Genomic DNA, 13,567 nt, shown 5'->3' on the forward strand with positions numbered 1-13,567 from the left:
TGCCACAGGATGGATCAATCAAAACGCACATAAGAAATGACAATTAACTCTTTCGGTGCTGGAACCGAATTTGACGGCCTTTGCAAACAGTTTGAACCCAGATGAGATGCACAGAATGTGGCGTCTCATCAGGATCCAAACTGTTTGCTATTCTTATAGTATTCTTTGAAAAAAAAATCGAAGAAAATGTTATTTTAGAAATTCAGCAGACGACATTTTAGCAGACGACATATTTCCCAGCATGCAAAGGGTTAATAAAACTGAGCTAACAAACAGGACCATTGTGGACTGCCTTCCTATACTTACACCATGGATTATTTAGAAAAAAAAATAACACTGCCAGTTATTCCAGATTCAGATTCACCACTTTATTTCTGGGGATACTTGGTTGATGCTTTGATTAGAAGCAACTTGTGACAGTTTATAGACTGTGGGAAGTTAAATATGCAAAGCCGAAATGATGCTTGCTGATATTGAACTGATTTGTCTGAGACTCTGATATATTGATATTGATTTTCTGTTGCTATGAAATGTTTTATGTAATGCGCCTTCTAGTAAGTAAGTAAAAGGCATGTTAGCATGTAACCAACTCATGTTTGAGTTCTGATGTAGACATGTAATTCATATGCACAGATTTTTAAACAGAAATTGTTCACTATTGTCATGGCAATTTACATGTATTATTTACTCCATTTTTCAAATGAGATTAAATCATGAAGGAAACACCATAAATATGTATTTTCTGCTTTCCTGTATTACAGTGAGTCTGCATTTAATTACAATACAACTTAGGAATATTTACACACACAAAATAGAGCTCTTTAAAAACAGTATTTGAGGCTCCAGGTAAAAAATGTAAAATCACATGATTAATGAACAAAAATAAGAGAGTCATTTTGCTTTGATATTTGGATTGGTATGTGAAAACACATTTTGTTTTGTTTAAGAAACATTTTACGTTCAATTCACAGATCCACACTGAGTATAACATCTAGCCAACCTTTCTTACTGGGGTTATCAAAATCTAAATCAAATATCTTTTACTGAATCTTGGAGATGTAGAACTGTATGGTATAATCCAAAGGCGAGGTGTTAATCAGATTATTTCCTTGCACTGCACAGAAATATGAAACATCTGCAGTGGATGGAATGCTATTTGTCAGGTATTCCCAATGAAAAATGAACAAGGCTCTGGTTAAACTGGACTTAATGCATCCCTCAAAGGTTTTATTTTGGTTGAGTAGAGCCTTCTTTTAAACAATATTTTTATGAAATTGGAAAGTTTCCTCCCTTATTAGCCTGTGTTTTGTGCAGACTGCACAGACTAATTTGGGACAAGATTTTATGCACATGCATTTAGCCAGTATTTGCCCAAATCAGGCCCGATTGTACATGTACATCTTTTTTGTATGACAAAAAGTCAATTCCAGTCAGTATTTGAGATGTTGATTTGCATAAGATTTTTCTGTTGTTAGGATGTAAACAGATTTTAATTGATTCCCCTCCTATCTTAAGATTCGAACTTTATTGTGAAGTGTAACTGTAAATAGCTCTGATAAAATTCAATATTCTTGTTTTGTGTAGATTTGAGGCTATGGAAATCTTGTTGACTACGGGTGCCATAGATACAAAGGAACATTTTTTTCTTAAGAATGTTTCCATCTCTAAGATTGAAACATCCTCCTGAGGGACCTGTTTTAATGCTTAACTTGATTGTTTGTTTACTTGTAATGCATAATTAAATAACAGATCTGGTAAATTTAACAGCCTGAATGACATTATTTATCCCTACAACCCCATTTTATTGTCCATTTTGCAGGTAGTAAATGCCCGTCACACTTACCTAGCTGTGCTTGACGGCTCTATAAACATGATACCTGTCATTAATTTACAGAAGCTCAACAACAAATTATGTCAATCCCCTTGCTGAGGTTTCATGTCTGGTAATGGTATTAAATTTTAAAGCTGAAAACAAACTCTTGTAGTGAACTTCTTTACAAAATATGAGATGCAAATATTAAGAACAAAACTTTCACATGCCGGTATGCAATCTTTGATATTTATGCCCCCCTTCAAAGAAGAGGGGGTATATTGCTTTGCACATGTCGGTCTGTCGGTCGGTCCGTCCACCAGGTGGTTTCCGGATGATAACTCAAGAACGCTTGGGCCTAGGATCATGAAACTTCATAGGTACATTGATCATGACTCGCAGATGACCCCTATTGATTTTGAGGTCACTAGGTCAAAGGTCAAGGTCACGGTGACCCGAAATAGTAAAATGGTTTCCGGATGATAACTCAAGAACGCTTAGGCCTAGGATCATGAAACTTGATAGGTAGATTGATCATGACTCACAGATGACCCCTATTGATTTTCAGGTCACTAGTTTTTTCAGTTTTGGTATGGTTAATGATATAATTAGTTTCACTGTATCAAATAATACATTCTTCACACTTTTCTTAAAAAGATTTGTAATACATGTACATTTATCTGTCAACTTTATTGTTACATGGAAGCCCGATTTTGAGATCACTTGAGCATAAAGTGAAATATTGGCATGACCCGATGTCTGGCGTTGACTTGAGGGCCATCAGTTTTGACTTGAAGGTCATGAGTGGCGACTCGAAGTGTGTCGTTTGCATGTTATTGGGAGTTATTGCATGTTATGGTTATTGGGAGTCTGATTATTTGTATGCCCCTTTTTTTAAGAAGGCAGCCCATTTCACTTTGCACAAACGTCCACAATCATATGAGCCGAGTTCTGATAAAACTGGGCTTATTGCATGTGCGTAAAGTGTCATCCCAGATTAGCCTGTGCAGTCCGCACAGGCTAATCAGGGACGACACTTTCCGCTTAAACTAGATTTTCGGTAAAAAGGGACTTCCTTTAAACGAAAAATACCATTAAAGTGGAAAGTGTCGTCCCTGATTAGCCTGTGCGGATATTTTGGGAGGACACTTTACGCACATGCATTTTGCCCAATTCTCTCAGAACAAGACACATGTGATGATGTGTAATGTGTAGCGCCTCTTTCCTAATCACAAGATGAAGGTCACTCTTACAATTTAACCATTTACCACTCAAAATAAAAAAAAACGGCTTTTGCAACCAGCATATCCTGCGAGTAACTCGCAGTCTGTTCAGGTCTTATGCTATTTACTGCTCATCAGTATCTTAGGGTTTGAAATGAAGCCTTTAAAACTTTAATCTATTAAGAAAGGACTTCAAGTTAATTTTTTTTAAGGGACTTCAAATGCGTCAAAGTGCGTTTCTGATTTGTAAAGGGTTAAGGCCTATGAAAAAAACATGTTTGTTTCAGGTTACGGGCTCAAAAAAATTATGGTCGGTAGGTCGGAATTTTTTTTTTTTTTTTTTTTTACTGTAGGATCTGATATTAAATGGTGGCAACAATGTGAATCAGATATGCGTCAATAACCCCAAGTCACTATCAATCGATAATTTCAGGGGTTTATAACAGTTTTATGGCTTTGTTTTACCTACATGTACCACATTTATTGGTCCGAACAGTGTACTTCTCTGCGATAAAACAATGGCAAGTTACGTAAGATACTGATGATAGCCAACGGGTGTTATCCTCCTGGAAATTGTGCTTTTAATGCATGATATTATCAAAACATTTTTTTTCGACACGTAAACCGTTTTAACAAATCAATATTTAATTCATAACAAATATAACACAAGTATAAATGTTCCGTTAAATTCCCAAATGAGAATAATAATTTGTAATCCGAAACACACTTATGATTTTTTTATGTTAACACAACATTTACAAATGCTTCCAATATAGTCATCATGTATATTTCCCGACCAAAGAACGCGAAAATTATGCGGCAATGTACAAGGTCAACAAGGTAAACACATGAAAAGCGTGTATGTATTGATTTTTTATACAAACTTTGTAGCGCAGAGAACATTGAATTCTGTTGATTTCGGTTTAAAGTTTCTTTGTTATTTTTTTAACACAATAACAACGCGAATAATATTTCCTCTAAATTAATTTCAAATCAAACACGCCGTATCTTTATCGTTACGGTCTTTTAGTTGAGTAATTATTGAATAAGTAATTGTACTGTATACTGATTCAAGAGAACATCTGGACAGAACTGGATTAAGTGTTGGGCGTTATGAAAACACGCATAGGACGTCTACTGACTTTTTGTGTAGACTGCTGTCTGCGGTGTTTGGATAAAAGAGATTAACATGTGTGAATGCAACTCTGCCGATTTGGTCCATAATTACCAGTAATACATTGTTTTGAATGTTATTATTTAAATCAATACATTTGCGGTCTAAATCGCGGCAGAATAGTGTAAAACACGATTTTTTTATTATTTTTAAGGATAAAAAAATTGCAGTCGGGGGTAAACTGACACGGTCGGTCGGGTAACCTGAAACAAACATGTTTTTTTCATAGGCCTAAAGGTCTTATTTGCCTTATATAAGCTGGATATTTCCTGTCTCAGCTATATCTTTGCCATACATTGTATATGAAGGGATTTTCAGCCAATTGAATTTGTTGTCATGAATATTGAGCTTAGATATGTAATTTTTATTTCCTGTTGAAATGGTTATGTCTCTTTAATACAGTCATATATAAAATGTACGGGTTCAGATAGGTAATTGTGACTTTGTGAACCTGTTGTTGCAAGTATAAATGACTCAGATGCATGTGGTGTGCTAATCCTTAGGGGAGTGAAGTGTTACCTGATCTGTCCGTTAAAGCACTTCAGGGTTATTTGTTTAAACAGGGCCCCTGTTGCTGGGTTGTTAGGCTGGACATTCACTTAAATAAGTTAAGTTTCAGAAACCTTTACACTAGCAATTTTTTGCTCACTTAAGTTTTACAATTTAACCATGGTTGTTATTTACTAGTTTATTGTGCATGTTATATGTGTACACAATAGATGTGATAAAATATTATATCTTAAAAAGTTGAGTATTTCCATGTACTAATGTAAGACAAAATGCAGAACAAATCTTTAGATGCTTGGTTATGGTCATGATATCAATAAACTTAATGAAACAAATTGTGTGTTTTTACAATGATGCAAAAACAGAGACAATTATATGGTACAATGTAGGTCTCGCTTGATTTCCTTTGTTAAGTTTTGGTGTTGGGTTGTGTCTAGTGGTTCTGTGGTTATCATGAGATTGGTGTCTTATTTATTGTGCACTCAGGAAGCCATAATAGGAAATGACAGGGCAGGGCACTTCCTTAAAGTGCAGTTAAGTCAAGCCATAATAACTTCTACATACTTTAAAACTGATATTATAGTCATTGTCTAAAGACATACTGTGAACGTCTCAAGAGTAGTGCAGATGTCCTCAATAAAGAAATGTGTTTGCAAAATAAAATTATGTGCTATTGTTTGTGTTTGTTTCAGTAATCTGTTGACGAAGTCCTTTATAGAAAAAAATATTGAAGATGAAGACAGATTCAGGTTAAAAAAGCTGAAGCCACAAGAGGTACAGTATTCAGCAGCCTTTAAGTTGTTACAGGTGTTATAAATGTGCAAGTGATGTAGTCCGAATTGCATAATATCAATAGAACTGGAAAAAAGTTCTGTATTATAAGGGCTTGTGATTCAAAACTTTATGCTCCGTAAGTGAATTGTATAGTTTCCTCTTTGTCATTCCATAAGTCTGTCTAGGTCGCCGTGGTGTAGTGGACATGGTGTTCGCCTAGTGATCAGGAGGTCACTGGTTCAATTCCCACTGTGGGAGCGTTGTTTAAATCTCCCCTATAGACACCAAGTACTGGTTCTAGTCCCAGGAAACAGACTCGAGAGCGTTTAAAATAAGCCTTAGGCTTTCTATGCAATCGAGCTTAAATAAATAGGTTAAAAGAAAAGACGTCTAAGAATACTTAAAATTACCGTATATTACATTTCATGAGATTATGAGATTTCTGGTAGACCTTTAAACAATAGTAGACATGGATGAGCCAAAAGGAAGAGGTTGCAACCACCCTGCTAGTTTTGTCTAGGTATTGCCCTAGTTCATGTGTTCTCCTCTGTTTCTATTTTGCAGCTTACGGAGCACTGTTTCTACCATGGCAGTGTACAGGGTCACTCCTCATCCCTGGTGGCAGTGAGCACTTGTGAAGGGGTCAGGTGGGTCATTATATCAACTTTCTTGTTGCTCATGGTTACATTCTGGCCTTTTATCTTTGGTCAGATGCCAAATAGTTGTGTATGGGCCACGCTCTGGGAAAACAGGGCTTTATACGTATGCGTAAAATGTTGTCCCAGATTAGCCTGTAAAGTCCGCATAGGCTAATCATGTACGGCACTTTCTGCTTGGACTGAATCTTTGTTTAGAATAGACTGTCTTCCCTGAATAGCCTGTGTGGACTGCATTGGCTAATCTGGGACAACATTTTTCGCACATGTAGCCCCATTTGCCCAGAGTGTAATACATAAGTGTTTTTTATGTCCTCCAGTCTATACTTGGGGACATATTTTTTTTGCCCTGTCTGTTGGTTCGTTTGTGTTAAACTTAAAAATTGGTCATAACTTTTGCAATATTGAAGATAGTAACTTGATATTTGACATGCATGTGTATCTTTTGGAGCTGCACATTTGAGTGGTGAAGGTCAAGGTCATCCTTCAAGGTCAAATAGTTGGGGGGGAACATAGTGTTTTACGTACACTTCTTGTTTAGTATGACTTTAATATGACGAGCAATCCTAGCAAGGCTGGATTTTTTGTGCGGTACAGCAGCATTGAAAAAGCCTATTTAAAATTAGTTTTTTTTAATCATTATAACTTTTTACTTTGACAGCTTTGATTTCTCAGTTATAAAGTTGAGAGCTTTATTACCTGTGCTTGAATCTTATAACGTATAAATCTGCATTACTTAAGAATGTGATCAACTATGTGAAATACAAATAAAATGTGAAAAAGGCTCTCAATAAGGAAATAACAATACTTCAAATACCACAGCTTGGACATATGTTCAGTCTTGTTTGACAAGACATTTAGTTGAATGAAACAAGTGCGTTTAGATTCTGTGGTAACAATAAACATACACTGTAACTCCAATATAGTGCGGTCCGTTATAACGCTGTGTCCAATATAACACGGGGTGTCCTTGGATCCCGTTTTTTCTCCAACCTTCCATTTCTGATTCAAATCCATGTTATGCAACTTCATACATTATTTTCAGAAAATTCAAAGAAGCCGGCGATCACAGCTTGATTGCTTTATCTGTCCGTTTAACTGATTTTAATCGATTAGAGGTTAAACGACACTCGACAGCTAATTGGTGTTAATCTGTTGTGTAATGTCAATAAATGTGTGAAAACTTGGGAGTCCGTGTTTATTACATGTATTCCCTATCAGAGCGGTTCAGTGCGCTTATTTCAATATGGCAAGTGCAAGCGGAATAATTATCAAATTTAGTTATTTAAAACGATTACCTGTTTATGTTTTGTATTTATCGTGTATTGTATTTCATTGTATAAACTATGGCTGTGTAAGTGTGTTATCGTTTATTATATGCTACACATGCTTGATAAATAAAAATATCTGTGTGTGTGTTTAATGTTTCAGTACGTATACAAAAATGAAATTAAAAAAATCCTGCGTTTTATTTACATGCTAACGCAGTATAATAGTTAACAGAGATGCACTTAAATTTGTGCCCGTTATCAGAAAGTCCACGGAAAGCACGTTTTTAACATGCTGCGTATGACGCAATAAAATATTTCTTTGCTCATGTATCGTATTGCATTCAATCTAAATTTAAATTGGCTCGTCATGAAAGCTGTGTCCCATAATGCACTGTACTAATTTTTCTGAAAAATGGCGTAGGCATATGAATTTTTTTTACGAAATTCGTAAACATATTTCTTGTCATAAATGTTTAACATTATTTTTTCGTAAGTGATGTTATAATTATATTGGATTATCGGATAAATGTGCACATTAGAAAAGCTGTATGTATACTGTTATCGTTCGATTCCGTTTATATGCATGTATTTGCGGATGACAACACAGCATGACAATACACAGGACTAATATTATAGGCTATACTTTACCTGTTTTTATAGCCCCCTTAAATAAATAAGCTCAAAATTTATAACGCTGTCCGTTTATAACGCTGTTGCGTGGCTTGGACCCCGTCTTCCGCGTTATATTGGAGTTACAGTGTATCTGTTTTGATAGTTAATTAATATCATTCAACAATTGCATCTTTAAAAGGAAACTGCATCACCTGCTAAGTGCTTTAAACGGCACATCTGTTATTGAACTGGTTGGTGACCACTGCATGTCCTGTCTGTTTCAGTGGTTACATCCAGACCGACAGAGAACTGGTTGGTGACCACTGCATGTCATGTCTGTTTCAGTGGTTACATCCAGACCAACAGAGAACTGGTTGGTGACCACTGCATGTCCTGTCTGTTTCAGTGGTTACATCCAGACCAACAGAGAACTGGTTGGTGACCACTGCATGTCATGTCTGTTTCAGTGGTTACATCCAGACCGACAGAGAACTGGTTGGTGACCACTGCATGTCATGTCTGTTTCAGTGGTTACATCCAGACCAACAGAGAACTGGTTGGTGACCACTGCATGTCATGTCTGTTTCAGTGGTTACATCCAGACCAACAGAGAACTGGTTGGTGACCACTGCATGTCATGTCTGTTTCAGTGGTTACATCCAGACCAACAGAGAACTGGTTGGTGACCACTGCATGTCATGTCTGTTTCAGTAGTTACATCCAGACCGACAGAGAACTGGTTGGTGACCACTGCATGTCATGTCTGTTTCAGTGGTTACATCCAGACCAACAGAGAACTGGTTGGTGACCGCTGCATGTCATGTCTGTTTCAGTGGTTACATCCAGACCGACAGAGAACTGGTTGGTGACCACTGCATGTCCTGTCTGTTTCAGTGGTTACATCCAGACCAACAGAGAACTGGTTGGTGACCACTGCATGTCATGTCTGTTTCAGTGGTTACATCCAGACCAACAGAGAACTGGTTGGTGACCGCTGCATGTCATGTCTGTTTCAGTGGTTACATCCAGACCGACAGAGAACTGGTTGGTGACCACTGCATGTCATGTCTGTTTCAGTGGTTACATCCAGACCGACAGAGAACTGGTTGGTGACCACTGCATGTCATGTCTGTTTCAGTGGTTACATCCAGACCGACAGAGAACTGGTTGGTGACCACTGCATGTCATGTCTGTTTCAGTGGTTACATCCAGACCAACAGAGAACTGGTTGGTGACCACTGCATGTCATGTCTGTTTCAGTGGTTACATCCAGACCAACAGAGAACTGGTTGGTGACCACTGCATGTCCTGTCTGTTTCAGTGGTTACATCCAGACCGACAGAGAACTGGTTGGTGACCACTGCATGTCATGTCTGTTTCAGTGGTTACATCCAGACCAACAGAGAACTGGTTGGTGACCGCTGCATGTCATGTCTGTTTCAGTGGTTACATCCAGACCAACAGAGAACTGGTTGGTGACCACTGCATGTCCTGTCTGTTTCAGTGGTTACATCCAGACCAACAGAGAACTGGTTGGTGACCACTGCATGTCATGTCTGTTTCAGTGGTTACATCCAGACCAACAGAGAACTGGTTGGTGACCGCTGCATGTCATGTCTGTTTCAGTGGTTACATCCAGACCGACAGAGAACTGGTTGGTGACCACTGCATGTCATGTCTGTTTCAGTGGTTACATCCAGACCAACAGAGAACTGGTTGGTGACCACTGCATGTCCTGTCTGTTTCAGTGGTTACATCCAGACCGACAGAGAACTGGTTGGTGACCACTGCATGTCATGTCTGTTTCAGTGGTTACATCCAGACCAACAGAGAACTGGTTGGTGACCACTGCATGTCATGTCTGTTTCAGTGGTTACATCCAGACCGACAGAGAACTGGTTGGTGACCACTGCATGTCATGTCTGTTTCAGTGGTTACATCCAGACCGACAGAGAACTGGTTGGTGACCGCTGCATGTCATGTCTGTTTCAGTGGTTACATCCAGACCGACAGAGAACTGGTTGGTGACCGCTGCATGTCATGTCTGTTTCAGTGGTTACATCCAGACCGACAGAGAACTGGTTGGTGACCACTGCATGTCATGTCTGTTTCAGTGGTTACATCCAGACCGACAGAGAACTGGTTGGTGACCACTGCATGTCATGTCTGTTTCAGTGGTTACATCCAGACCAACAGAGAACTGGTTGGTGACCGCTGCATGTCATGTCTGTTTCAGTGGTTACATCCAGACCGACAGAGAACTGGTTGGTGACTGCTGCATGTCATGTCTGTTTCAGTGGTTACATCCAGACCGACAGAGAACTGGTTGGTGACCACTGCATGTCATGTCTGTTTCAGTGGTTACATCCAGACCGACAGAGAACTGGTTGGTGACCACTGCATGTCATGTCTGTTTCAGTGGTTACATCCAGACCAACAGAGAACTGGTTGGTGACCACTGCATGTCATGTCTGTTTCAGTGGTTACATCCAGACCGACAGAGAACTGGTTGGTGACCACTGCATGTCATGTCTGTTTCAGTGGTTACATCCAGACCGACAGAGAACTGGTTGGTGACCACTGCATGTCATGTCTGTTTCAGTGGTTACATCCAGACCGACAGAGAACTGGTTGGTGACCACTGCATGTCATGTCTGTTTCAGTGGTTACATCCAGACCGACAGAGAACTGGTTGGTGACCACTGCATGTCATGTCTGTTTCAGTGGTTACATCCAGACCAACAGAGAACTGGTTGGTGACCGCTGCATGTCATGTCTGTTTCAGTGGTTACATCCAGACCAACAGAGAACTGGTTGGTGACTGCTGCATGTCATGTCTGTTTCAGTGGTTACATCCAGACCAACAGAGAACTGGTTGGTGACCGCTGCATGTCATGTCTGTTTCAGTGGTTACATCCAGACCAACAGAGAACTGGTTGGTGACCGCTGCATGTCATGTCTGTTTCAGTGGTTACATCCAGACCGACAGAGAAGCCTACCACATAGAGCCAGGGCTGGATATGGGGGATGGGGCACACAAGCTCAATAAAGACATTCACAAGAAGGACACCCCACACAATTGCGGTACAGAATTTCTTTCCATACTTAGGTTTTTGTGATTATTACTATGCACATTATGATCCCATAAACAGTCAGCATTAAATGTTATAAGTTTGTGGATGATTCAAGAGATTAAATTGTAACTTCAAATAATTCATAAACATCAAGTGTAGATGTGCAAGACACTTCAAATATGTCATCAATGTCAAGTGTATATGTGCAAGACACTTCAAATATGTCATCAACATCATGTGTAGATGTGAAAGACACATCAAATAAGTCATCAACATCAAGTGTAGATGTGAAAAAACACTTCAAATATGTCATCAACATCAAGTGTACATGTGCAAGACACTTCAAATATGTCATCAACATCAAGTGTAAATGTGCAAGACACTTCAAATATGTCATCAACATAAAGTGTAGATGTGCAAGACACTTCAAATATGTCATCAACATAAAGTGTAAATGTGCTGACACTTTCCATCCTCGGTCCACTTTACGTCCCTTAGTTACTTTCCCTTGACCATATCTTTCAGATCAGTACAAGTGTAGTACAAGTCAAGTTTTTCTGGTTTCTGATCAAAGCCAGTTAAGCTGCTTAAGTTGCACTGTGTATTAGGTTTGTTTCTAAGGACAGTTGAATAAGGTTCCTTCGGACAATCTCGAGAAGAAAGCTGTCAGTGTTGAATTGCATTCTGTATCTTTAATACATTATCTATCCTAAAAATTAACATTCTTTATGTTTAAAAAAGTCTGGAACCATATTGTTGTAAATTTTACAAAAACATTGACAACGCAGAAATATGTTTTCATAGAAATGGAGTAGGAACCTAAATTCATATTGCTATCTTTTATTGTAGGTACCCATCCTACAAGACATTCATCCAAGCTCAATGAAACAGTACAGATTGACTTGACACATTCATATTTAAGAAGAGTAAGTAGATGAAGAATTATCAGTAAATAATGTTTTTTAAGGTATTGATTGCATTTGGTTTGATTTACTTATTAACAAACATTTGTATAGATAGAAACCCTGCATACATCGTTCTATGTCAACATTAGATCCAACATCTTGGTTAGATTTGAATATGCACTTAAAATATACAATATTCTTAATACATAAATAAAATTTGTGTATTGTTTGTGTGCTGCATGATAGTATTGCAATTATTATACCCCCCTTCGAAGAAGAGGGAGCATATTGTTTTGCTCATGTCGGTCCATCTGTCCGTATGTATGTCCGTCCACCAGATAGTTTCCAGATGACAACTCAAGAACGCTTAGGCCTAGGATCATGAAACTTCATAGGTGCATTGATCATGACTCCAGATGACCCCTATTGATTTTCAGGTCACTAGGTCAAAGGTCAAGGTCACAGAGACCTGAAATAGTAAAATGGTTTCCGGATGATAACTCAAGAACGCTTAGGCCTAGGATTATGAAACTTCATAAGTACATTGATCATGACTCGCAGATGACCAATATTGATTTTCAGGTCACTAGGTCAAAGGTCAAGGTCACGGTGACCCGAAATAGTAAAATGGTTTCCATTAACCTTGGCAATACAGACAATTGACCTGGGAATACAGGCAATGTTCATTTCAAATGTTCATGACTATGTTGTGTATTGTTGTTACAGAAACGCAGAAGCTTGGTGGAGCCATATGATGCCAATTTGCAGACACGCTATGTTGAGATGTATGTAGTCAATGACTTCAGAACCGTAAGTGAAATGTTTCAGTATTCATTTAATTGTGTTTAATACTCAATCCTGAGCATTATTCAGCCATAGTGAACAGTTTAAATGTCTTCTTGTCCAACTGTAATGCATAGTGAACAGTTTAAATGTCTTCTTGTCCAACTGTAATGCATTGTGAACAGTTTAAATGTCTTCTTGCCCAACTGTAATACACTGCTGAATTTCAAACAAATCACACTTCATTATTTGCGGGCCATTGGGGTAGTGGTATGAGGGAAGAAAACTTGGTTTGTTTAAATTGATTATATTCTAGGCTAAGTGCATGATAAATAAAAATTAAATTTATATTCACCCAGACTGTGAAATTTGCTATTATGTCAACTGGTTTAACTACATATTGGTAAAATCTAAATAAAGCAGCATAAAGGATGTTACCATTTATCATTACTGTTGCTTTTTTAGTAACATTACTTTGCATTTGTCTCCATTTATCCAAGTGTGTGTTACATTATCTTCCTCTTATGAAAAATATCTTACGACATTTGTATAAAACCCTATAGTATAATATATTCCGTGTAAATACTGTACAGAATGGTTCATTTTCATAAATATCATTTAATTGTTATCTGATAATAACATGTTTAGTTGAACATCGGCCATTAAATAATTTATAATTAATTAACAGAATGATAATAGCACACATCAAGCAATTTGAAGTCAAAGTAATGAAGTTAAACCTAGCAATAGCAATGTGCTATGATTTAAATAAACATAC

At 38.0% G+C, this 13,567-nt stretch overlaps 1 protein-coding gene across 2 annotated transcripts in view; it reads left to right on the forward strand.

Annotated features, from left to right (window-relative positions):
• The window catches only part of LOC127840952 (disintegrin and metalloproteinase domain-containing protein 12-like), a 70,630-nt gene that overhangs the window by 14,864 nt on the left and 42,199 nt on the right, over positions 1 to 13,567 (forward strand). For both annotated transcript variants that reach the window (XM_052369415.1, XM_052369416.1), the window contains exons 4-8: positions 5,407 to 5,488; positions 6,053 to 6,135; positions 10,996 to 11,111; positions 11,951 to 12,027; positions 12,733 to 12,816. In XM_052369415.1, coding sequence (XP_052225375.1) covers positions 5,407 to 5,488; positions 6,053 to 6,135; positions 10,996 to 11,111; positions 11,951 to 12,027; positions 12,733 to 12,816 — 442 coding nt within the window. The remainder of the gene's footprint in view (positions 1 to 5,406; positions 5,489 to 6,052; positions 6,136 to 10,995; positions 11,112 to 11,950; positions 12,028 to 12,732; positions 12,817 to 13,567) is intronic.

Source organism: Dreissena polymorpha, chromosome 8, assembly GCF_020536995.1.
Source record: "Dreissena polymorpha isolate Duluth1 chromosome 8, UMN_Dpol_1.0, whole genome shotgun sequence".
Classification (NCBI taxonomy): domain Eukaryota; kingdom Metazoa; phylum Mollusca; class Bivalvia; order Myida; family Dreissenidae; genus Dreissena; species Dreissena polymorpha.